Below are 27,562 nucleotides of genomic sequence, written 5' to 3'. Positions count from 1 at the left end.
ACGTAATAGACAAACGGAACAGAACCCGTGAGAGCCTCGATTGCCCGTGGACAGCGAAGGGGTACTTGAATGGCCGGATGGAGCTTTACTGGCTAGCTGGATGAACGGGGGAGATCCTAGAGGAGAAGATCCAAGAGAATCTACATCGAAAAGAGATGTATCATTGAATGGTCCGACCTTGTGATCATTGTCCTGTATGACTCGCGAGTGTGCATCATGTGGTCGCCGGCTTGGACTAGCAAAGAGATACAAGCAGCACGAAGGTTCTAGAAAGAGGACGCAGGGGCAAGGGGATAACAGGGAACTAATGCTTGCAAGGAATGCGAAAGTTAGCACAGTCCGGCTGGCTAGCTGAATGTCGCCAAGAATCCGGCCATCGTGCATCCACTGGGAGAACAATTTAGAGTAACTATCGAGACAGGACGAAGCGGACCGATCAACTGCGTGCTCTAGCAAGCCGCAGTTGCAAATTTTTTGTCGAAAGACAGCCCTTTGTTAAGCTTGTGTTGAGGTTAGCACATCCAGTGCTTTGGCTTGGCCGGCATCAATGGCGTCTACACTTGTCGTGTATACAAACAAGTGTGTAGGTGTATGCGTTCGTGCGGTCTCTTTATCTCGCTTGGTAGCTCTTTTTCGTTTTTCGTCTTACGTGAGGCTGTCACCTGTCTTGCCTGGGCCTTCCTACATGTAAGTGTGTTTGTTGTGCTCTGTTTGTGTCGGCGACTTACTTGGGTTAACACGTTGTTTGACATTCCCGGTTTTGCGGTGTTTGTTGCAGGAGCCCAGATTCGTCTGAAGGACTTTGACGCGCTCATCTTTCACGCACCGTACGGCAAACTGGTTCAAAAATCGCTAGCTAGACTCGTGCTCAATGACTTCCTACAGCATCCGACGGGGGAAGAGTACCAGTCGGTGGCACCGTTCAAGGATGTCAAACTCGAGGAGAGCATTTTCGATCGGGGCGTCGAAAAGGCGTTCATCGCGTTGTCGAAAGACACCTACGAACGCAAGACCAAACCGTCGTTACTCATCTCGAATCAGGTAGGCAACACCTACACCTCATCGCTATACTCCTGTTTGGCCTCGTATCTCGGCAATACGCCAATTGAGTCGATCGCGGGTAGGAGGCTCGGCATGTTCTCATATGGCTCGGGGTCTGCCGCGACCTTTTTCTCACTGCGGGTGATCGACGACGTGACCAAGGACTCGCCTCTGCGCGCTCTCCACGACAGCCTCACTGATCTAAAGGATCGCCTCGCGCAGCGCATCAAAGTATCACCCACCGATTTCGCTGCTATTATGAAGCATCGCCAAGAGACACACCACCTCGGTGAGTTCTTGTTTCGCCGTCTTTCTTGAACTATTTCTCAATCACTGTACGTTAACCTGCGACGACTTGAACGATTATTCCAATTATATTAGTTACAATAGGAAACAATAAGACAGACGTAACGGATAGTCGAACACTGTGGATATTTATGCCTGTACGTTATTTTTAACGGACCCATATGCCAGTCGGCAACATTTATAAATACTTCTCTGGAATTTGCGGAATTCATAAACGTACATGCATGCATGTATGTACATACAAATGCTTCAACGCATATTTTCCGTGAACTACGTTTACGTTCCACGTCGATTATGGACGCTATAAGGTCAGACTTTTCAATACGCCACTAGCACTGATATTATGAAATTGTTTATATTGTGAACTGTTTGCCGTTTTCAGCTCCGCACACGCCGGGTGGCTCCCTGGACGGGCTGTCTGGCGGGACGTGGTATCTGACCCACGTTGACGAAATGCACCGCCGCACGTATCTACGGAAGCCGCTCAAGAGCAGTCAGCCCCTCTCCAACGGATCCGCCATCAAGGCATGTGACTTGGGTACAACAATTCTACGCCAGCCGAGTTAAAGCCGCTTTGTATAGTTATGAGGCAAAATATGGGCAAGGGCGACAAAGAGGGAGAAGGAACAAGTGTGTGTGTGTGGGTATGAGAGAGAGAGGACGCGAAAGAACTAAAAAAGGAGGCAAAAAATGCAAAGTACAACCGGAACTGATTGTATCAGCTTGTCGGCGATATTGTTGCCTAGTCAGAGGGTTTTTAAGTGCTTTTTCAACAAAAACACGAAAAAGCAAAAATGAAACACACCGTTCTTTAGAGAGAAAAAAAATGTACCATCTTGGAATAATTACAACATTTTCAGAGCAGATGGTCAAATTTCGAATAATCTGTACACTGGAAGCCGTCGATCAACAGTATTTCATGTCATATTAGGCGTTACCTGGTAATTGTGTCCTGCCTCTTTAAGACTTCTTAACTTAAATTTGTAACAGACACAAACATATGCACATATTATTCGTGAGAAGCTTGAAAATAATGTCTGCTTTGCAATTATTTAATCTCATATTAATCGAAGTACATAACTTCCAAATGTTGGAGCGTCAAAGCATGACGCAGTTATCGATTACTTTCGAAGTTCGTGTAAACTCAATGCGCCTTTAGGCTGTTACATTAGGCATAGAGAAGGAAAAATACTAGAAAACTCTTGTTTGTTTCTCGCGATTCGTGGAAACGAATCGAAAAATCGGGATAATCATTGTCACGTTGTCTATGTATCTTTTGTCCGGTGAAAATACGCCACCGCTGAACATGCTAAAGCTGGCTTGCGGAATACGCATTGCGGAACGATTTGAAACGAAGCAATGCTAAGGGGGGTAGCATCATAACGGTTTGCCTCTTGAGTAATATACTCTCGTATTGTCACGTGCTTTCGAGCACATGAAAAGTGTTATTTGAGCCAGTAGCCGCCTTTCGAAGAGTCTCTTGGCTATGTCGTTCTTCTTCATTCTGTTTTCGTTTGGTGGACGGCCAGAAGATGAAGGATTAATTCTCATCCTTCGTGGTCGGTTGAGATAATTGGTGTCAGTCGCAGCTGTCAACAACAGACAGAACTACCACCATATTCCTCCTTTCTTCTCTTCTGTGTCTGCCTATCTCGGTGGTCATTAAGAGTTGCTCGCATATATTTAATATCCGGAACACTAATCTATCACGGTATCGATAGAAGGGCTTCCAAGTTATGCCCCAGCTTTCCCAGCACTCACATCGCCAAGACGTCCCTTACCAACACCGTACAGACGCAGTGCAGGCAGGCAGGCTTTTGGCCGCTCCCTGGTCTGCGCTGCAATCTACTACGCTAATACAAAAGGCATAGTTTAGACAACGAAAAATACTAACGCTAAACAGGTGGATCATTTATACCTACATACACGGCCGGCCCTTTATCCCAAACTGGGCTATACACACGCCGGCTAAGTGGCCATAACAAACAATGATAGCATATGTAGGCGGTAGTATATCGCTAGACGATCAAAGTGACTTTCGCTGTACTATTGCAACTCTAAGAGTAATAGATTTGAGATAAGAGTAATAGACGCTGCTAATAAGCGAGAAACAGTTATATGACAAGGTTGTCGTGTGCTACGATTATGTAATCCATGCTACCACGGATACAACGCTCATAGAGAAGCTTGTCCGGACTGCAGTGGGGCCAATTGCATAGCAGTGTTTCGATATGGCCAGCAATCCCCACAGCGGTTTTATTAAAGTGACTTAATTCCGAGAAGCTAAGATTAAAGTGTGCTAGTTATGTTGGGCAATGGGTGGTCAAGAACGGTGACCCGCATATTTTTCCTAACAGCAGCAACAGCATGCCTTAAGTCCAGCTTCACCTCACCACTCCCCTAACCACTACCGTAGCCCTGGCATCGTCGACAGCGATGGCTGCCACACCTATCCAGTGTGGCGTGGCGATAGAGTCAGCGAATTCGTACTCAGTGGCCCCGAACTGAGCAGTTACAGTCAAGGGTATGGGTAAAAGGAAGGCTAGGGGTTAGGAAAACCGATCTGGCGGAAAACTCTAGCCGCCGGATGCCAACTTTAGGGATTCAACTCCACAACTCAAACTTTAGATGTAACGCGAAGCCTCTCTGTCTGTTGTCCCTCCCATTGTCACGCGTCATCTGGTGGTTGTTGGTCCGCAGAATCTCTTGCTACTATTCAACCCTCGTAGGCCGACCTCTTCAGTCAGGAAGCTGCCGGTCGGAACTCTCTTGTCTGAGCGAGCGCACGTCCCTTACACAGGCGCGGCCTGTTCCAGCGTAGCCCCACTTTTCCTACTTGCATACCCAGTGACTATGCCAGTAAGGCTGCAGCCAACTTTCCCTACTTTCAGAAGCAGTACTAGCAGCGACAGCGCAACAGAGTCTTCCAGACCAGCCGACCAATCGTGCGAGTTCCGTCTATTCATTCGTTTTTTTCTGACACAACAGACATAGCAGTAACACCACAAGTAGCCGCGCAGCGCCTTAAGGAAAGGTTTACGACCTAAAAATATTTTTTTTTCAGTACTATTTCGATCTAGTCCACGCTAGTTGCTGCTGTGGCTGCTAGTGCCGGGGCTGTTTGTGCTAGTAGCAGTAGTATTATTGAGTACGGCAAAATAACCTCCGCTACGAAAAAACTACATTGACCCACTGATGGGCTGCTGGCGAGGCAACTCGCCCCGTCCGCCTTTATACTGTAAGCAGTAGCGTTTGACACTACGATTACATTGCAACAGCTACCGGTAGTTAAACGAGTTACAAATACCTTATCATAGCGGATCTTTGTATTGGGTTTTCGAGCCAGCGAAGTCCGATTGAAGTGTACATCTACTTCATTCGAAGGAACCGCGCAGCAGTTGCAATCAATGACTGCCTTTTCTAATGGCCTTTATCTTCCTTATTTTTAGCGATTCGATGTAGTTCGCAATCAAATGATATCTAGCGTCGTGCTGCCAAGCACGCGTACATTTCCTCGGTTCCTAACAGATTTCTGCATATAGTCACTATTAGAAACAATTTGTTGGGAGTTCTGGTCGGCGTAAAAGTTAACTTCGGTGTAATTGCAAATCTTCCAGCGTGTATCCATCAATCTAGGTATCTTTTGTAATTATGAATCATCTTATATAAATGCTGTAGCATTATATCTTACTTCAAATGCGTGCGTGCGCACACGGAAGATGCACGCAAGATGTGTTTGTGTTAATAGCAGGAAAAGTATCTAACCTCTCTGATGGGTTTAGGGAACTAAAAAAGTGGCTAGTTATTACTTTTAGCTGTTAAACATGAGTTCTTGACTATGCGCATGATTTCGCATGGCACTGATACTAGACGTAAAAAGATGCAAGAAGCTCTAGTATCGATTTTGAAGGATCTCGTGGTGCTCTCAAACCAACAACATGGACCTGAAGTAGCCTCAGAATAAGTAATATATCCCAGAGAAAGAGGAAGGCGTAATTTCAAAGTGAATTGGGTGCAGCCTTGCCTTTTGGAGAGATAATTCGGTTGGCAGAAATTCGAGCGTGCACCGAAGCGTCACGACGAGCAGTCTGCGGAAACGAGATTTTGTTGATTATCGTAAATTAAAGTTTAGCTGCTCGTTCAGGATAATGACCGTAAACGTTTAAACCGTCTGAGTTGCGTCTATTCACATTTGCAACCTGATGTTAGTGAAACAGAAAAAAAATGGCAAAATACAAGGGAGACCTTACATAATGGCGTATGTATTTCGTCCTATATTAGAATAGAATCAAGCAAATTTGCCTAGTGAACTGCGATGAATCTTCAGTGTTTATGTCTTCCAGGCTTCGTATTTGCTATGGCCTCGGTCTTCATTAGCGAGTTGTGAAAACGTTTGCTTTCTATTCGTACAGACCCATTTTCGTGCGAGATAAGCATAGCTTTATCTCCGCTTGGCCACCTTTTTTTTACATGCCATATCTTGCCAACGCATTATCTCGTCGGCACCACCAGTTGTATCAACCACTTTGGAGCTGGGAAAAACAGAGCGCGGAAAACTTGAACGCAGGCCGAACCTCTTTTCCTGTTGTCGAAAAGAAAAAAAATAATAACATCCATATTTAGTATCATGATAACACTATAATTCTAGTATGTTATGTTTGATTTTGGTTATTTTCCTTACTGAAGTCTCCGTGTTCACATTGTTTTTGTTCCGCCGTTTTGCTGTCTCGTTGTCTATTACATCACAGGAGGGTTGCTTCAAGGACGTGGCTGGCATCGCTTCTGCCTGTGCCGAAACACCCCTTCGCACGTGAGGACTCCTCGAGGGTCCCTGGGGTCCCTACCGGCCGCTCAACCCACTGCTGAACCAAATTCTCTAAGCTGTGTAAGATTTCCTGATAAAGCGAGCCGATGTTAAGGATCCTTGTGGGACCCCCAAAGGCCCCTGTGCAGGTGGCGAACGAGGCGCTAGAGAAGACGACGGGGCCACGCGAACGACGACTTCGAAACAGGGAAGAAAAACCGCAGGGGTACAGGTGCAGGAGGAAAATAACCACTACAGCGACAGCCGCAGCAGCAATAGAAGACGCAGCAGCATCCGGATCGTAGGAGGACCTCATAACTAGAGACACAATGAAGGTAGTTAGCAGTGGTAGTTGGCTGGAGATACACTTGGCGATAAGGATGCCAGGAACTAGAAGAAGTTCTAACCGAGCTGACTGTCGGATCAAACGAGGGTAAGAGGACTAACACAAACGAAAACAAACAGCCGATTAACTTAGCGACCACGTGAGCAAATAAGTAGACAAAGAAGGCCTGTGGACAAATGGCAATATGATATGGCCGTGAGCGTCGGCGGTTTCTAATAGACGTATCAGAAATGATGATAATAGCTGATGCATTCAGGACCGGGCGGGGTTGGCAACTTTTTTTCTAGTTGGTAAAACACTTGACTACTGCTAGCGCTACGCACCACTATGAGAACCACCGCATTATGAACAATAGCAATACGAATAGAAAAAAAAGTAAAGCGCAAGTAAGCCCGACATGTTGATTTGTCACAGACCGTGTGTTTTGATCGATGCGACCTCGGACAGAAAAATTGGCAACAAATACATTTGAGTCCATTCGTTTTCTACTTGCGGGTTAATTGATTGAAGGATGATTAACGCAGGTTGGCCTCGCTGTTTTAGCACCTGCCCAGGTCGTAGCTCGAGTGCTAATGAACAGAAAACATAGAAGAAGAAGCAGCAGAACAGTGATAGAGGGCGAAGATAGGAAAGCCGGCCTTGATCTCTTTTAAGGTGGGTTTTCACGCTGAACTATCCGTGGGCCGCTGGTTTCCACTGCTAAAGGAACATAGCTGCTCAACGAAATATCATATGTTAAGAAAACGAGCAAGGGTGATAAAGTGGGCTTTTCTAGCGCAATCAAGTGCTGAAGGGAAACAGCTTAACAACAAAAGGTGAAAGGCGCACATACGGGTGGCATACGGGAGGTGATTTCACTGCCACCGTCGACGAAAAATAGTTCTGTAGCAGGCATAATCGACGACCTGTTCCAATGCACAGAACGACGACGCGCGTACGCCATTTGTGTAGGACACGATGCTGCAGAACATATGAGCTAGAGAGAGAAGTACTAACGAACTAACAGTAACTACTTTGCTAACTATAGCTTAACGGCTACCTAGACTACCCCTGGTGATTCTTGGTAACACAAACATGAGAAACGATAAGGGACACTCTTGTTATAAATGACTTTATTATGAACGGATGATGACAAATATAAACAATATATAGGATACTTTGAGTAGAAAACGAGAAAGAAATTAACAAAGGAATGATCAAATGTCAGACCAGCAGGCAGACAGACAGATAGATAGGCAGCAAAGACAATAAACCGAAAAGTATAAAGAAAGCAATCAGTCAGCCGTGATTACCACCATCAGTTTCGTCAGACGTTACGATTAGGGCGTGAGAGCGAGGCTAAATCAATTTTTAAATAGGCGGGACTCAGCAGACGCAGAAAAACGAATGCAGGCCAAAACAAAAAAAAACTAAGAAAAAAATTCAATAAACGAAAAATGCAGGACCAGTGATAGTGATGATGCTGACGATCATGATGCTGATGATGCACGACAAACTGAAAACGAAGCTTCAACGAGCTTCATTTTTTTACCAGATATTCTTGCATCTGACTAACAATTGCATGAGTTGCAGACGTAGCGGCTGGTATCGCTCGAGCTACAATGACCAGCCAACCTTTTGAAAGTATGGTCGTTTGATACACACACACACACAGGCTCATGTGCAGACACCCACTAGCAGAAAAGTTAACGCAATTACACTCAGGTATAAATAAACTAGCAGACAATCTGTGAAAATTAATCAGCCAAGAACATGTCCATCCTCTCTGTGTGCATCGATGTTTTGTGGCAGTTCTGAAGTTGTCGAAAGCAATGAGAACCGAGGGGCTGATAGAGGGAGCTAACGAACGGTGACTTTGGTTGGAAGTGCTAGAATGTTGATGGATTAATTGATGAAATTTTCGGCATTCTTGTTATTGCAAAGGGAAAACTGAGAAACGTAACAGGGCGGGCAAAGAAGACAAAATAAAATTTTGTGTATTCTGAAAAACGTCCCCATATGAATCTCGAATAACTTGGCACTTGTAAGGACAAAACACTAGCACTAAAAACAAAAGCACGGTACAATACAGGACAGATGTGCGATTGGTATAAAAGAAAAAAAGATTAGTATATGATACATCTGTGCTTATGGTAAATCTAAGAAAGTGGTATAGGCGGTTTGCGTTCAAGAGTAGCAAGCGATTCGAGAGACCAAGCCTAAATGATGCGGATGGCAAAACAGTAAAAAACAAATTTCGAAGCTACCTGTTATGATAATAAGCGTGGCATTAATTTGATAGAAATCTATCATCAATTGGCGATAATTAATGATTTACAGATAACAACAATAAAACTGACCGGTGTTTGACAAACAGACTCATCCAAAAGCGTTAATACGACCAGTCTTGTTAGTCGACTTGTCAGAATGAGGCGTCGTGGTGAAAAGTAAAAACAACCACGGCAATGACAACCCCAAACAATACCCGAAGACCAGTAACATAACAAACCAAGATTATACTATATAGTGTCAATCTGAATATAATGAAATAGATCAAGTTGTTTTTCGGCCAAACGCAAGCAGTCAGGTCGGGAAAGAATTCATCACATACGACAAAATATAGAAGATGAAAAACAGGTGGTAAGGGAGAGAGAGGCTTAGATAAACATGAAAACAAACATTATATCTAAAAAATATATATACATACATATTTGTAAGATGGATTGAAATTGCATACGAATCCAGACGCTGAGCGTGTACGCGTGCAGATCAGTTAATCAAAAATGAACGCGAAAGGGGCAGGATGAGTTGACGAAGATGACGTTGGTGGATCGTTTGTGCTAATATTGAAAAACTCTTTTGTGCTTAATAAGCTGCTGAGATTGAGATATGGCGTTGAGATGCAAACATCGAGTAGTTAGATCGTCTGTTAGCATGAAGATGAGCCGGCAGGATTCGTTGAACGTTCAGAGTGGTTAGCTAGTAGTAAGCAATGAAAGGTATAAACGACAAACTGTGTTCACCGCCGACGTGGGACAGTCGAAGTCACAAAAAAAAAAGACTCTGTCATTATGATGATGGCAAAGGCGGTAATGCGGATAACGACACAAATACTAACGATGCAACAGATTGAAAGAGGTAAGTTTTGAAGGACTCGACCAGAACGTGTCCGGAGCTGAGGTGTGCTCAGGTTCCGTGCACCTAAAGTTTTAAAGATGATGGCAACGGTAACAACAAGAAGAAGCACAAGTAGAAAAGGAGACAAACATGGGATGCGGTGTGACACGCTGAGGCACATGGGAGGACTTGTCAACGTGGACACATGATTCTTCGGCACCAGGCTGACTCATAATGCTATGTATCCGGGACGATACGAAACGAGTCGGTGGCATACGCAGAGAGAGTAAAAATGAAAAAAGATGTTTCCTCGGTATATTTATGAAGCTGTTAAAAGGTCTTTCCAATGTTCGTTACTGTATTGCGCATACAAATGAATAAGAGACTAGGATTTTTATTTAAATAGAAGAAAAACAAACAGAAAAGAAGAAAACAAATAATAATGATAGTAATAATAATGACGACGATGATAATAACAAATAATAATAACTGATAGTATTAAATTAATTTTGTCACTTCATAAACAAACACCTTTTCTCAGAAATAAATACCCTTTTGTATACCAAGTCTATTTGAATTTGTGCTTTCATTCTTGTAGCTAAATGTACACACACTGCCAATAGACAGAAAAACCTACATCGAGGGCACAATAGAACTCAGGTCTTCCCTGAATAAGCGCTATATGGGCGATTTTTTCGTGGAAGCTGTAGTAACTTAACGCGCTCAAATTCGATTGGAAGCATCAGGCTGGAAAGGTTGAGTAGTAGCGTTCAGTATTAGGTATTCTAATATCGTTTTATCATGCATGTTGCAAGCTATTGTACGCATGCAAGACATATCGACATTCATCTATCTTCTATTAACAGTTTTCCTAAATGTCGGGTGTACAGAACATCGGCCATCCGATTCTACATCTCCTAAACAGCGCAAGGACACACTCGAACATAATGACGAGTTTCTGAGCCAGACACGAGAATCTCAAACACAGGACAACCCTCAGAATGATGATTCGTGGGAAAATCAGCGTAGATAGCCTCAAAGCTTTTCCGATAAGAACATCGAGACATGACGCGCTATACAGAGAAAATGTAGTACTCGCGAGCTCTGCGATTGCCCAGGTGTAGACATGGCAATTCACACGCCTGCCAGTAGATTGTACTACATTTGCTGCGTAATGCACTGCTCGATGAATCAGGAAAGAAGGACCTCAGACGTAGGCCGGCAGCGCAGCTCAATATGCTTTTTCCGAGAAAGTTTTTCAGTACTTTTGAAAAAAAGAACCTACACCTAAAAAACGAGATAACTATTTACCTATTGGAAGATGCTCATCATAGGGACACCGATGGAAATCTCGCTTTCTGCCAATTTCTCCCTGTTGCAAACATCAGTTTATGTTTAATGTCATATTGCTGTCGAAACAAACGAATCAGGATATTCTCCTTGGATATCTGTCTTATATCCTATAGCGATATTCAAATATATGAGATGCTTTTTTTGAGTCAGTCTCAAAATATGTCACCTTTGAATAACGTTTTAGAACTAGGCTCTTAAGAGGTAGATTTAGGTTTATATGAGGTGTCTAATGACCGCCTAAAGCATACAGCTAACTGGTAAGGGTCTTTGCGGCAGACTTCTATATATATATATATATATATATATAACGTTTGGACGAAAACCATTATTAAAAACGCGTGCGAAAAATAGATTCGACGCCATGATTATAATACCATACGGTATAACTCGACATTATACCGTGATGAATCGTCTTGCAAATCTAAATAAAGTGTATAAGGCGCGCTGTGCAGGACGGACGGATGGCTTGTGGTGCTGCTCTCACTACCAAGCTTACGATGCAGTGCAGTGAACGCGGAAAATACGGCACTCCCCTAACATCTACCGCTTCGGTAATGGTGGATGAACGAATACTTTAATGATTATAGGAGTCCGCCCGGTATTTGCAATTTGTAGATTTGATATCGCCAATGTGACTTGTCCCGAAAGTAGGTTTTTACTGTATGTGGCCACGATTTTCGCCACCTAACTGTAAATTCTAATCTAATATTAAAAGTAGGCAAGAAAAAAAATATATGATATCATTACAAATTTGAAGTGCTGGTAATAAAGCGTGGCGATGAGAGTAAAATAGCAATGCAACAGGCAGACGCATGATACAGAAGGATGATCCGAGAAGCTAGTAGGCTGGCTTACAGACCGTTAGTGACTTCCGTCTAAATGTGGGCTTTTTTAGCCTGTAGTAGCCTGATCAGTCGTGCACTTGTCAAGTTTGACCGATTTTAATCACGCAAGTCAGCTGGGATCTATCCAAGGCCACGATGGGGCAGCCTTCTATGGGGAGAATCATAGCTTTTATCGTTATAGGCGTGATGACAAGTACTATACAGAAACCAAGACCGTCTTTAACAGGTCCCTGTCCTAACACAGGTTTCGATATACAGCAATGGCAGTTGTGTCTATCGATGTCTTACTTGGTAATGCTCTTTAGTAGCAGTATTTTCCCGACTTCATATTAGCAGTTACTTAGACTAGTGTCATTGAAAATGGTAATACTACTATCCCACAATAAGGAATAGTCGAAAATCGGCCAAAGTCTAAACATGAATATACCTTCTTAAAACGCAATCATTCCCTTCACAAATACTTTTATATCTGCAGTGCTACGATAGACACGGTTTCCTAGAGCTCACCAATTATCATAAGCAAGGGAATCTGTACCTATTCAGAAAAAAAGCATCTCTTTTATACTGCACCTTGCCTTTTTTCACACTGGTAGAAAACGGACCAGGAATACCCAAAAAAAAGCAAAATATAACTTGCTAGTAGCTTTTATAAATTGGTTATGTATCTTGCTATCGAAATCGTAACTCTACTCGGTTTTTACCGTGTTGTTACTTTAGTGAGTGCTTTCGACTAATTTTATGTTCACCTTGTGAAAGGTTTTGAACATTATGGTTTGCTGTCTTTACCTGGTGGTTTAGCCCAAGACCTGAGTCACACGACAGTTTTGTCGACAAGATGCATCCCTACCGCTTTAGCAGCGCCAAAATTTTTTGAAGTTAAGCGCAAATTAAGTAACGGTGGCTTCTAAATAAGCTTGGCAAAGAACTAAATTCCTCTACGTTTGGAAAATATGCGAAACACAATCTCAGAAAACTCTGTACGAACTTCCAGCTTTTTTACAGCGATACCAGCATGTTAATTTAGTCCCCAGGCCGCCTTCAAACGAGGACAACAATAACACAGCTACGGCTGATTAAGGGTAGTCCTTGATTCCCTTAAATGCCTCACTCCCGTTTTAGGCGAGATCTTCGTTCAGCTCGTTTCGCGCATCCTAAAGAAGATAAAAATTCTAGGTTTTACATAGATATTTTGACCTACTTCACCCCTTATATAAACCATTTGGCAAATTTTAGCCCAGATCTGTTACTAAATAAAAAACTAACAATATAAATATGCAGCGCAATTCATGCTTACACTTCCTATTGCCTAAAACTCCGAACGGCTTTTCAGACAGGATTAAATAGATTTTCGAGCTGTCTCCAGAGGCTTCCCACATGTAATTACTCACTGACTCGATCACTTCTCGGAAACATCATGGTAGACGTTATCATTTATCGGCTCTAGCAATAAAACAGGTCTAGAAGACCTGTTTTACTGCTAGAGCCGAGTTCCAACGGAGGGTATATCAGGCTTTCTTCCGATACTGTTTATCGTCTCGATAATCCTGGCCAGCGGATCTTGGTGACTCCATTTTTCACCCCTTTCGCAAGAAGTTCGATCAACTCTGGAAAATGAAGGTCGTTTTACAGCGGTGTAAACAAATTACTGCATAGGAAGCAGAACAAAAGGCAACGAACGGAATCCACTGTGGTTTTGTTTAGTCGTTTGCATCGAGAAACAAATACTTAAGTCCTATGTTGAGAAGACCTTTACAGTCATTACGTTGGATATACGTCGATCGATGGCGACGAGGGTAATGATTAAGCTAGCAGACGAAGTACAAACGGGTGAAGTTCAATAAACATGTCTGTTTGTAGCTGGGCGTCATAATAAAGTATTCTTCGTGTGGGCGGCCAAAAATTTTTCGCGACGTCTAACATGCATCAATGTCGCCAAAATAAATTTATTTTAATTAGCAAGCGGTGGATATTGTGCTTTATGACGTATATAATAAAAAGGAACTAAAGTTAGCTAATCTTTTATTTGCCTCCATCTTAAAGTGAACGAATCGTCGGAATCATTTTTTTTTGCATAACAAATTCTAATGGCGCGTGTATGGAACCAGACAACTCTCGCCGTAAAATATTTATAAGTGAACAATGTCAGGAAATCTAAAAACCTGTAATATGTAATGCGGGTGATAATCTACGATAAATACGAGTTAGTTTCATCAAAATAAGTGAATTAAAATCAATTATTAGGAATAGTCTGCTACATAGTCATACATCACGGCAAACTCGGAATAAAATTCTAATAAAATAATAATAGTAATAATAATAATGATAGTACTGACTGAAATTATTGCGTGAATTGTCTGTGTGGAACTGCTGTTTATCGTATATATACTCGTTTATTTTATTAGAGTGTGTTTAATTTCGGGTATATTAAAATAAATAACAAACTTCATCCAATCAAAGGTAGGAGCATTTCGAAATAGGATCAAGAGAAGATGCGGAAGTCGGACGTGAAGATACAAAAGATTTCATGGGTGTATACACTGGGCACTGCTCTCAAGGGAGCGATCTGCTTACAACAACGGCATATAAATAAGATGTGTTCAACTTGGACTTTCATCGATTCATGGCTTCGTATGCGACTTTATACAGAAGCCTGCTGCATTTTGTTAAAATCATATAAAAAACTTTATTAAACCACCATCCAGCAAGCGAGAATCTCATACATCCCTGTTTTGTAAACCTTAGACGCAAATGGTCATCGAAAACTGATCTTAGGGGCACATGAAACTAACGGCGGGTGAACTATTTTGTGTGCGTCAGACGACAAAAAAAAATATGAAACCAACGTACTTGCTTTGTCTTCAGATTGACCTGGATATTCATATACCTATAAATAATTCTAAGGACCTTCTGAAAGCGCCGAAAACAGTGAACATGGCATAAGGTTGGATAAGCGGTGCGAATTAGGGTGCAGAAGCGGAGCGGCCTGCCTACAAGGCAGTAGAGATAGAAAGTTAATAGCAGGGGGAAACTAGGCAGTCTCTATTAAATAAATAGCTTAGTTCGTAGATCTCCATGCCTAACACGATTAGGTTAATGAACTAATAGTCTCTTGGAAACTTTCTGTGGAAAGGTAAGTAAGGTGACTAGCAAAAATTATATCCTTAAAGCTCATCACAAAGCTTCAAGGAACTTCGCTGATCATCACTTATCGTCTATTGATTTAATTCACCGAAACATTACATGTAACTGGTATCTCATTGAGATCCCAAGGTATTTTGTATCATACATTTAATATGCGTTATGTTAGAAAAGTTTATAGCAAAAAGCTAGATTTTTGTTTCTTCCACGCGAAATTATGAAACAATCTTGATGCGTCAGCTCAAAAAGGCTGGCACCCCTTTTACATTGAAGCGTTTCGTATATCATATGATTACGCGTTCAAATAAACGTGAGGCACTTATAATGTCGAACCTGTCACATTATATCCATTGAATCAAGCAAACTTTGTCGTCTGTATGTTGACAACAGTGCTAAAGAAACTTTTAAAACTTTAAGAGAATTTTTAAAGACCAAATGGCCTTAAATCTTAAAACCGAATTAAGCCACGTACAGGGCCATAGGTACGAAACAATGGGTCTCTATTACATTCATAACGAAGGCAGTGTGTACAGCGCGCCAATCGTGCGGTGACATCAACCGCATCATCGCATCGCCTCACCAAACCCGAAAAGTATTCGCAATACGCGTTAGTCATAGGAAAATTAACAGTACTTGTCCTGCTGCTTAAAAAGTTGTCTATGCACTTTGTTCATTCTCCTCTCAACCCCCAGCCTCAATTGCTCTTCAAAGAAGACGGGCATCCTACATATTCATCTTGTAAGACACCGAGTGTAAGGTAACTCGAGCTAAAGTTTACGAGCGTTCAACTTAATCGAAAAAAAAAAATCGATTTTTCACTATGCACAAAAGTTAACGTACTTTATATGAAGTAAATATCTTTGAACTACCATAAGCAACAAGTTAACATGCAGAATATTGCTATTTTTTTTTCAGAGATATTTACTGACTGAATATGACATTGCTAAGCAGCACCACTTTCGCTGAAGAGTGAAGAATATCGTGGCTATACAACATTATGGTTGGCCAATTAGTCAGCATAAAACGAAATCTTAAAGGTGACATATATATTCAGTGTATGACATAAGCCTTATTCGAGAGTTATGACGTGTGCTCATCCAGATTATTCACTGTTTCAGCCATAAGCAATACTGAATCTTTTTGAAATACAAAATAATAACTAATATAAAAAGAAATCATTAACGTATGCACAGGCATCATAATCGCAAGAGTATGATACGTAATAAAACAGAGCAGTATTGCCTTCTTCGAAACGTAGGAAGGGTTTCAAGTTTTTTTTTACCCTCAGGAAGTGTTATAAATTACACAATGACTTTCGACCTTATTTGATTCTAGTAAATAAAGAGCAATTGTCTACCTATATTGGCTATCAATGGACAAGCCACTGAGCGGACGTACTAGCTTCTTGTAATCGTGTTAACAATGGAAGATCTGTGCCTTGCTAGTTATGGAACATTACCGACGAAGTCTGTCTTGGAACTATCAAACTATTTAGATGAGAGCTCTGCATTTCAGCATGTGCGACCCCCGCACGGAAAAGCAATATAAAATTCTAAGTAATATTCTTAACTTAGCATAGACCGTTTGCTGATCGATGAAGATGATCTTAGTAGGCTGTTTCAATATAAATAGGATTTACTATGTAGGTTAGCGTCATTTCATTCATAGTGACTAAAGCAAAACATGCAACACGGGTAACCGTTCATCTGTCAACACTGGCGATTTGCCATTCTAAAATTGATACTGTACACAAACATTAACAAACTGGGTTTTGGCACTAAAACCATCAGGATAATCATGCTGGATATGATAATCGCCTCCCAGAAAATATAGAAAATAATTCGTTATATGCTACGATCGAGAAGGCTTTATCGATCCTAACTGGGCTAATTCTTAAACATGTTATAACAGATGTCAGCAAATTTTGTGAAGATTATCACTTTTTGTGCTAGGGGTGGGTCCTTCTATCATGCTTATATAAATGACAAAAGAGATTTATTACAAAAAGGACACTTGAAAATATGCGCTGGTCAACTCGAGCTTCTATTGACCAATTCTGTGCAAAATAAGCAAAGCCTATGTAGAATCAGAGGCGTAAAACAACAAAACTCCGGGAGAGTTGGTTGTAAACGAAGTTGAAAAAACTTCTGATTCTTCTCGCGTTTGATCATAGATTCTCGTTATCATGACGAGAATATATGATCGAAATTAAGAATATCTTTTCAAACATAAAAGGATAAAAATTATGTTGTTATATATCTGTATAATAAATATATACTAATAACATAAATATATTCCAAATGTGTATAGCGTTTTCCTATATTTTTTTTGTATGATGTCAGTGTCATATACGAAAACCTATCATCTAAAGAACATCAAAAAAACCCGCTCCGCATTGAGCGATCCAGTGTACCAGAAACAAGGTTGTGCGTGTGTGGTGTTTAGCAGAGAGCCAAGTCAAAACAGAACATTCAGCGCAGTGTTATGATGTGCAAGAGAACGCTTACCCGGAGTTCCGAATTTCAATATTTAGTTTGTTCTACTCTTATCACACAGTTTTGCATGACTCGGTACTGCTTGCACCGCAGATGGTCCTAACGGTTCGTGCGTCTATTTTGGTCTAGAAGAATACGTCGCCTAAATGTAGACAGAACAATTACATTTACTGCTTCGCTCAGATACTGCTTAAGGCTGTTTGTCGATTCTGTCTCTAAGTAACAAGAAGATCAAGATTCGCCGCATCGTGTCTGTGGGTGCAGTGTCAAAAGAATCGGTACCAATATTGTTGAAGGATCGAAACTAAGGAAAATGGAATTTTCCAATCCACTAGCACCGTCAGGTCATACGACCGTGCCTGAGTGAGTATCGGCGAAAGGTCGACTACACATACCTTGTTCATTTTCATACGTACATCATACTACAGGGTATTTAGCTTACTGGCTAAGGTTTGATTCGTCGAAGATGAAGATTTGTCATGACAAACAACTCAGTTTTACCCATGCATGAACGAGTGTTCTTTTTATGCCGTTATAAACAACAGAATTATCATGCGTAAGTACAAACGAAACGCACACTTATGCCTTCACGGCGTTTCGTGTGTCACAGCTTCGCTCTGAGCCGTTCAAAGCGAAGTTAATCCACGGTATAATATTATCATGTCTGAATTGTTTACAGTACGCCGTCCCGTAACATGACAAATGCCGATTTCCGTAAGTTAATGATGACACCGAGGGCGAACGTCCCGGCAGCTGGGAGTGCAGGCTCAACCGGAGGACGCTCAGAGCGAATTTCGGCACCAGGATCTATGGGGGCTCCGGCACCAAAGGGTGTAGCTTCCGCTACTCCGTCGCATAGCATCACCGAGCGAAAAAAGAAAAAACAGTATTATGCGAGTTTGCGTAAAGCCGAGGTAAGCTTGCTAAAAAACTGAGCCTTTCTATCCCAAAGTTATATCGTTTGTTAACTGCACGATATCGCTACAACTTTACAGCAGTCTACACAGGCAAAATATAATGTTAGAAGAAACTCGTGATTTAATTTTGGCGAGATTACAAACATTACGTTTTTACTTCATTTTTATCAGATGATGAAATAAAGACTACTAGAAAATGAAAATGAATATTGTCAGAAGTTTACCCTCCACTTCTGACGCGTCCTAATCAGCGGTGTTCGCATTCAGATTGTAACGGATGGACAAACAAACGGATTTATTTTTTTTGCAATTTTTCCAGGATGACAAATTGGCGGAATTAGCTGCTCGTTACAGGGATCGTGCAAAAGAGAGACGAGAAGGCGCGACTACCGAAACCGTTCCCACAGATGAATCAATCTCGGCCACCGCGGCGGGATACCATGCAGTTGCGCCCGACCTTAAATCGTCAGTGAAACCTATTACTGGAATACTACCCCTATATATTAGTAAACGTTGAGAATAACTAGAAACTTCTTAACAAAATTAGTTGATTGTCAAGATTACAAAATTGTTATTAGCTGCGCTGAGACGGTAGTAAATCAGCAGGCTTTAAAATGCTGGCAAAAATAAGCTATGATGTTTTTTTCAGAAATCTAAATGCAGCTGAACGTCGGAAGCAGCTTATTCAAGAATCTAAGTTCTTGGGTGGTGACATGGAACATACCCATCTTGTGAAAGGTCTCGATTACGCCCTGTTGCAGAAAGTTCGAAGTGAAATTGAGGCCACAGAAAAAGAGGTAATATACATATACTGTGTACTGAACAAAGTTTACGAAAAGTTATGTAAAAGACTTGCATTTGTTCCTCAAGTTGTTATTAATTGAAGGCGTATACCTTCCAGACCCTCTAGTTATGTAGCACCAGAGTAGTTGAGCGTGCACGTACTAACCAACTAAACAATTTGCTATTGTTACGTGTATCGTAATTATCTTCAAAGGGCCGAGTGGTAGAGGTTATAGTTAAAAACGTATTCTACACTATACGGTAGCCTGGAGTAGTGTCCTAAACCGAGTAATAAGTATAATGTACATAGTGACTTGTTTTTGTTTTTAATGTATAGGAAAATGAATTTGAGGAGGCGCTTCGGGCAAAGCAAGAAGAGAAACAAAAGCAGGATAAACGAGCTAAAGAGGAAGTTGAGGAGCAGACTAAACTGATGTTTAGGACTGCCATGGGTAAGCTGTATTAATAAACAAACTAGTCTTCTAAGGTGCAGCAGTTCTTAAATACATCGTATAGTAGACAAGTTAATCATGCACGTTCACACATAAATTGAATTCTGTCTTTCAAGCTGTTTTCATTGCAAAAGAGGGTAGCTTTGATAAAACTGTTTACTGAGCTATTATTTTCAAAGACGCTCAGACCAAATGCAATAGCTGGTTCTATGAAACTATGTGCAAGAGGCCAAGGGTAACAAATATACGATTAGGTTCTTCAATTCGCATAATCTAAATTGGCTTAGAGCGACGAGTAACGTATTTGTGTGATACATTTCAGCAAAGAATATCAACCGGCTACTATTTTCCCAAAAATCGTCGAGGGTCGAACGTAACGAATTATTCCTTCCCCACCGAATGGCATACGTCATTGAATTGGATGAGGTACATTATTTTCAAGATTATACGAATCTCCCCCGAAAATTGCTTTCTTTCTGTATAAAGATAGGCACGTCTAATCTCCATGAGTGCGCACTTCGATACTAAGGAAAAGCAGGACCATATTTTTGTTCCGTTCAAAGCTGTGTTATTCGCATTGTTTTATAACTTATCATTTTAATTGTATATTTCCTCAGGCGGAAGGCGATATTCCGACTGCACTAATTCGCAGTAAGCAAGACTGCCCACAAATGGCCCTTGCATCCGCTACCCTCACTACAAATGACATTGTTATCAACAAGCTTACCCAAATTTTAGGATACCTCAGGTAGGTGTAACGTTACTCAGTAGTACCGCTCACTTTAACCATTATTTCCTTCGATGACGACAATTTGGAGCAGTAAAATAGTCTATCTCGAATTAATTCTACGATTTTGAAATTCATTTTTAATACGCAAGTAATTTTAATGTGGCGAGTCTCAGATCGCTAGAGCATAGCACAGCATAGTAGATCATTTTTCAATGGTCATTTCATTAAAATAGAAATCTTATAGACAAACTGATTCTGCACTGGTTTTCAGGTCCGGCCTAAGTATTCGTAAAAGCAAGAAACGTGGTGGAGTCGATAAGGGAACCGGGGACAGCACCGATCCAAAAGCGAAGGAAGGTGAAGGGGCACGAAATCCAAGTGTAGCTCGGGACAATGTTAGCATCTTCGATGATGTAGGTGAATACCATCCACAACGAGAGTCAGGTGGCGCGACAAGGAAAAACCGTCGAGCTTCCCCAAGTCGAGAAACCTCGCCTATGGATCAAAAGGATGACCGAGATAGACTCAGGTAATTAAAATTTTAGCTGTTATTCTACAGTGCTAATGTCTCAAAGAATTCTCTGGAATAATTACAAGATTTTTTATAATAAATGTGTTAAATTTAATCTTATTATAATTATTATAAAAATGTCGTTGTGTTCTTCTGCTTTATCCATACAGGGATCATCGCGGTGAACGCGCAGATCGAGGTGAAAAGAACGGCAAACGGCCGGCAGCCTCCCGCTATTTTACATCTTCGACAGATGACCTCGTTACGGAGAAAACGTTCGAGTCATCGCAATCAGACGTTCTTTTGAGAACTGCTCTCAAAGCTACTCAACAGCAGGCGAGTGATGCAAACAAAGACAGTAAAGAATCCGGTGGTCGGTTTAAAGACAAGCTGGCGAGACTTACACAACAAGGTAGGTCAACCAAAGACGGTTACATAAACATAATATCTGGCTGAACCTGTTTTAAATTCAGTAAAAGCAAAGCAAATAGAGAGTACATGTGGCTAGGTTCTATAGCATGGCCATTAACATATCATAGATTCAACTGCTTAAGTTAGCGCGCCGAGGGTGTTGAGATAACTGAAGGTTAATAGTAATAACAGTAATTTTTATACAATTATGAAAATCATTACATTTATTATTATTATCGGTAGCCTCGGTGACTGGTGTTATTTTCAAAACGATGAAACCTTAGTTTAATCCCCAGCTGATCTTTAATGATCTTTAGTAAAGGGTATTTGGTTTTTTTCAATTTAGCTCTTGGCGCGATTTCGTTTGACCAGAATGATTATCAATGCATTATTGGTATTACATGATGTTCTATCTCGAATTATAGAGGATTATTATAGCGAATGCTATCCCGGCATGCCTGAGAACGATGACGCTGTCGCGGATTCAGACGAAGAAGAGGACTTGAGTAAAATGGACAACGGGAAGCGAAAAGGTCCCCTAAACAGGTAAGATTTGCATGTCTTAGACTTCTTTGCGCTCTCGATGATTCCTCAAGTTGCGCGTTTGGAATTGTTTCTTCTCTACCTTAGTGCGATTATCATTAGCAAAATTGAAATTGAAATAATTAGCAACTTACAACTTTATTTACGTAAGTAACTTGAATCAGATAAATTAAAATACAACCGTTTGGTGTACCAGGCATACGATGTATGCATAAGCTTCATTCACTAGATATATTTATTTCTGAGTCTTGCTAATGACCAAGTTGAAAATGTAGACGAAAAGGTTGTAACTACATATACAGGCTTCCTGTTTGGCCGTGTTCTTCAGATGGGACTTCGAGTCACAAGAAGAATACGCGGCTTACATGGACCGCAAAGAAGCTCTTCCTAAAGCTGCGTTTCAATACGGCGTTAAAATGGCTGAAGGACGCAGGACGAAAGGTGCTGCTGGTCCTCAAGGCCAACAGATACAAGGACAGAAGAAGGTAAGAACGCACAGTTTTACTGACTTTATACTGCAGAGATGGAGAACTGGATATCCAACTACTATCACGTTTGTTTCATCAGCACTCTTGCCCGAAAACTCAAAAAATGAAAAAAATTGTTTTGATTTAAAATTAATAAAATTTTCAAATATTGGTTTCTTTTTTTTCTTAAAACTGTCGTTATTGCCAGTTTACTAAGTTGTACGCTGTTAAACGCGCCAATATAACTATTTTCCTTTACTTAAAACAGCGGGTATGGCATTTTAAGCCTGTCTATGAAGCTACTACCGAATTCAAGTGCTATCGTAGAAGCTTGTAGCACTGATATTGTACCTGCCGACTGTTGAACTCTATATTTTGATAACCCGAGTACGATGTAAGTCCCTTAAGTAAGTCATGTTGGTAGTATAACAGCGTTTGTATCTGATTCAGTTGGCATCCACATGTTCGCTGGCACACTTTATGATGAGTTCGAACTATTAATGAACGACGCTGGTGTGACTAACCTCTCCAAAAAAATAAGTGGTATAGAGATCAATTACTTTGTATGACTATTAGTGCGTGGGACAGACTGCTAAATAATTACATTTTTGTTTTAACAGGATAAGATGAAATTAGATCGGGAATTGCAGCAGATCAACCAGATTCTGGCTAAACGACGAGCTGGAGACAGTGGAGGGAATAGCGGAGGAAAACAAGCCCGTTACGAGGACTAAGCAGCATTGGAAGAATTAAGCAAAGGAGATACACAGGTGCAGAAAAATATGATAATTCTTAACGAACTTTAAGTGAATAAAGCTACGAAGAGTTTGCCAGTAATTGACTCAAACTGTACAGACATAATACAAGTTTTAACAGAGCTATCTGTGTTGAAAAGATTATTAAAAATTAAAAAATCAAGTTTTCTCAAGATGAAGTGGGTCGAACACCTGTTCCGCATTGTTATATAGCCAATAATTTAAATTTTTCAAAACAAGTGGTCCCTATCTGAAATGATCCGTTTCAGAGGTCTAGCCTGTTAAAATACGATGGAGGTGATACACATATTTTATGCATATAGAAATAGTGAATAATTTATGTATGTAAAGCTAAGTCAGGTGCGTTACGAAACGTTGATGAGACATTTAGTAAAACTAGAAAAAAAAAAATGGCTAAAATTGATTTTGTTGCCGTTACAAGTGGAAACTATCGGAAGTAGCAATCTGATTAGATGAAAGACGAACATTAACATTAGGATGTTTCGAGAAGTGTGAATTATTGCCCCGCAGAAACAAGTGGACAAACTGAAGTCTGAGAAACAGCAGCTGTTGGAATCTATAGCAGACTGCAGACGATATTATTGTGACATATAAAAAAATTGTAAGTATAATGTAAACACTACGACCATATTCATCACTTTACTTCGGCCTAACTGAGATCATTTGAGGCTAAATAACCTGTATTGTTATGGACGTCAATAACATGCGTATTTATGAGAATAAATTGTTTTTGGGTTAAACATTTTGGGAAAGTCTTCATTTCATTTAAAAAATTAATTCAAATAGCATTTTATTTACAAAATATCACGTTCTCCAAATTCGGGGCCTTTCAGAACTTTCGGGCATACCGCGCTTAACAAATAGGATAAATGTATAATTGAAATGTATTTGAAGGTATTGAAAGCCTTTTAAAGAGGATCAAAATCTTAAAGGTAGGCTAATTTCGCAATCAAGTTAGCGGCTAGAGAAAGTACGCAGTTCTGCTATTGGGATGTTTCTCGAACAATATTCCGAATTTCGGCTAAGACGGAAGAATTGTAAGAACGTCCTCTTGTAGCTTGTTTTATTTACTGAATGACAAAGTTAATCCCCGCGATAAATTCTTTGTAAGACTATTTCGAGATCGTGAGTTCGCTATCAAGCGCACTCGAGTCACACAACTAATCTAGCGGTTCAATAAATTTCTCAGTATTTGGTATCACTTTTGGATAGGCGGATGGTTAGGCTTTTCACTTATCATGAAACTTGACGGGGACTGAAGAGCGATGAACTTAATAAACCTGATTATAAAGGATATTAACTACGTATGTAGGAGGGATTGCACATTTTACGCATAGTACATTCCAACAGACGAAACATATTTTACAGCATCAAGGTCGTAACGCAATGATATATAATCTCGAATGATCTAATGCATCATTCATTGAAATATAAATGGAAAAGTCAACGTTTAAGTGTTGCTTTTGTTTCGAGTAGTGTTCCGCTCACTATTGCCAATATTATGTTAAATGTAAAACCTATAAACACAATGTCATACAAGTATAGTAAAATACGTGCGAGTTTCATCATACACGGAATCTAGACCATTAAAAATGGACTAGGTTAAATAACACTGGTTTAGAACGAAAAAGAAGCCAATTTGTTGTAGCTCACGTTGATCCTGTTTTGGGCGGCAAAACCTTTTCGGTGGTTAGCGAGAGTGACAGCAAAATCCACCTTTTTTTCTTTTTAAGTATCTCCCATGTGGTTCAAATTAATTGCTTGCGACCCACTTCCTTGGTTCGCTCTGTCGACGTTGTTCGCCTTAAGATGTGTGGTAAAGAGTATACGTTTTATCAGTGGTTATATATTGCTATCTTCCATTTTCTGTTGTTTAGTTCTGAACGGTTGGTGTAAGCATTGCGCCGACACTGTTTTTGGTCCGCTTTTAGCAAATATGGTGGCTTCTTTACCACAAGTTGTTATTCAACAAGTATTTGCTTCCAAAGCTAGGTAGCAGAGAAAATCCCAAACACCCTGGTGTTAGATAGATGTTTTTTTACAACATTTAATGAGACTTTAGTCGAACGTCTCAAAGCTATTGAAATGGAGCATGCCTAATTGCAGATGCTAGTTCGATTACACTTAATAGCCAGAAAGCCAGCGGTAAAAAAAGGTTGTCCAATGGTAAACACAACCCTATCTTGCTGTCGTTTCCATGAAGCGTTTCACATTGAAGCACTTAAGCAAGATGCGGATTTTTGTCCATGACTCCTTAACGAAGGTTTTTGTTTCAGGCATGCTCTTCTCAACTTCCGTGGACGATTTTGTGTGAACGATGACGTTCTTTGCAGTTTTCATAGTACTCCGATATGAGCTAAATGACTAGCAGTAGTAGGGTCTATTGAGTAGGGTTATGGTTTGTCAGTGCTTTATGATGCTCTTCACAACAATGCTCTAAGTCGAGCGTCTACTGGAAGTGTTGTCGTTTATCCAGTTAAAGTGCGGGACAGCGCAAAATCATTCCATGTAATGATATATTAAGGCGCAAAAGAAGTATCGACCATCTGGTCGGCGATGCTTGAGTTGTATAAATAGTTCGGTATTCCTTTGTTAAGCAGTTACGAAATACGTCCTTCTAGTGGCTAGTAGATATCCGCCGTTGATTATTTCTGCTTTTTAAGGGACTAGGAAATATCCTAAGAAAACAACTCCGTAAAAGATTGCTAAACGGATTATGGTGTTCGGAATGCACTTAATCAAGCTGTTGGAGCTGCTAACCTATGTACATTCAAGGCGTGGCCGAAAAAACCTGGCATAAATTCTAGTCAAACGAATGATTTTCTGGCAGAATTTATGTAATTATCTGTGCTAAGGAGAGTATCGGTAGTTTACTGGATAGCGTTGTGATGAATTCATGAAATACAAAAAATATTAGTGGGCATTAGCTAGCGCAACCCTGTATGCCGATCGTTGCTTTGCATCTGGTTCGATGAGTGGCGCTAATTTGTCTATAAACGACATCGTAGAAGTATTTGAATGTTGTTATGTATATATGTGAATACCCTTTCTTCACGTTTCTGTTTTCTGCATATGTGGACCACATCCCGATAATAAAAATTTAATCGAATTTGAGTATGCTAAATCAGTCATGCTTCTGCTGAATATGATAATAATAACAAAATATAGGCATCTATCTAATAATACTTATTGTTTTCATATTGAAACTATAAGATACGTTTAGCTTCGACGTTAAGAATGGCTGCCTTAATATGAGAAAGCTTGAAAACGCATGGTTGAGATGATGCAGCATGCAGCAACGCTAAGGAGCTTGATAAATGAGGTCAACATGACTCCTGTTCATTATATGTCAATACGTTTTTTTCGCTTTCGGAAATGTATTAAGCAATACGCGTCGGCCAATGAGAGATTGTGCATTTGTACGATTTATAATAGCTATTCTCATTATTAGGTTATTTATACTCGCCAAGTGATGCTTACGTAAGTTCGTAGATCTATATTATGGTGCTAGGACAACTGACGCAATTATGAACAACTAAAACACAAAGTTGAAAGGAATAGGCATAATACTTTATTCCACTGACATGACTTCTTACTTGTCAGTAGTATCTGGCGCTTGGGGACATCAACCTTACCGGTGGACCGATATAATCCACTAAGCATACATTAGATTAAGATTAGCTAAGTACACCCAGCAACCGACCAAAGTTCGACAGACGTAATCAGCAATGTTGAATACAAGGAGTGCGGGGTACGTATTTAATTAGTGGGTTGCGAAGACTACGATGAGTCTGCTAGCAGGTGTATTCCATGATATTTTAACTATAGTTAGCTGTATATGCGGAGATTCGATTATAATAAAAAAAAGGTTCTGACTTCGAAGGAAAGTACTCGAAACTTAAAAGTTTGCCACATTTCCCGGAAACCGATAGACCTGTCGCCATCTTTTGAACATTTGAATATCAGTTATTATTATAAATTATATATAAATTAAGTCAACCAGCGCTACGAGGACATTCGTTAGTCAGCACGAAGGATAGCAAACGACTGCAGGTATTTATAGATTATATACAAGCAAGTATAGCAGAAACTGACGGAAATATTACGTAGGATCTTACAAGATTCTTCCGGTGGTTTCGATCCCTATATAATGCCATTTTACTTATGAAATCTTAGTGTTTCCGAAGCACCTGCAACACTGTATAGTGGGATATTTAATTAAAAATGTTCATATGCCTGGTTTTTTCATGGATGAGGTTAATAATTCAACAAACATTGGGTCAAATGCGAAATAGAATGTGGTTTTTATTTTTGCCATATTTGCACGATTTGAATAAGCTCCCGTTTGCATAATATCTATTACTTTGAACGCCGATTATATCTTTCAGCGCTACGTTATTTAGTGGCAAGCTAAGCATTTGCGTAGCACAATGTTGACCAGTTACAAATCACTTGGGAATTGCTCTTAGAGCAGACTGATAAAAACGCATCAAACGACTATTGTTGTGTAAAGCAATTAGGAATTCTACTTTAGGAACACTCAAATGT

General features: G+C 40.5%; 2 protein-coding genes across 12 annotated transcripts in view; both read left to right on the top strand.

Annotated features, from left to right (window-relative positions):
• Positions 1–10,164, top strand: part of Hmgs (hydroxymethylglutaryl-CoA synthase) — a 130,486-nt gene extending 120,322 nt beyond the window's left edge. For all 11 annotated transcript variants that reach the window (XM_022805480.2, XM_086987347.1, XM_022805473.2 and 8 more), the window contains 3 exons: positions 779–1,330; positions 1,730–1,872; positions 6,096–10,164. In XM_022805480.2, coding sequence (XP_022661215.1) covers positions 779–1,330; positions 1,730–1,872; positions 6,096–6,161 — 761 coding nt within the window. In that variant the 3' untranslated portion in view covers positions 6,162–10,164. The remainder of the gene's footprint in view (positions 1–778; positions 1,331–1,729; positions 1,873–6,095) is intronic.
• A 7,220-nt stretch (positions 10,165–17,384) lies between these two features.
• Positions 17,385–23,758, top strand: beag (IC cytokine homolog beag). Its single transcript, XM_022804697.2, has 12 exons — positions 17,385–17,787; positions 18,104–18,338; positions 18,661–18,806; positions 18,991–19,138; positions 19,462–19,576; positions 19,899–20,002; positions 20,194–20,324; positions 20,578–20,835; positions 20,988–21,229; positions 21,654–21,774; positions 22,100–22,256; positions 22,859–23,758. Exons 1-12 carry the CDS (start codon positions 17,738–17,740, stop codon positions 22,970–22,972), a joined length of 1,821 nt encoding a protein of 606 aa, XP_022660432.1. The 5' UTR covers positions 17,385–17,737; the 3' UTR covers positions 22,973–23,758.
• The last annotated feature ends 3,804 nt before the right edge of the window (positions 23,759–27,562 follow it).

Source organism: Varroa destructor, unplaced genomic scaffold (assembly GCF_002443255.2).
Source record: "Varroa destructor unplaced genomic scaffold, Vdes_3.0 BEIS01000004.1, whole genome shotgun sequence".
Taxonomy (NCBI): Eukaryota; Metazoa; Arthropoda; class Arachnida; order Mesostigmata; family Varroidae; genus Varroa; species Varroa destructor.
The sequence above is the reverse complement of the archived record's forward strand: the minus strand, read 5'-3'. Positions and strand labels throughout refer to the sequence as shown.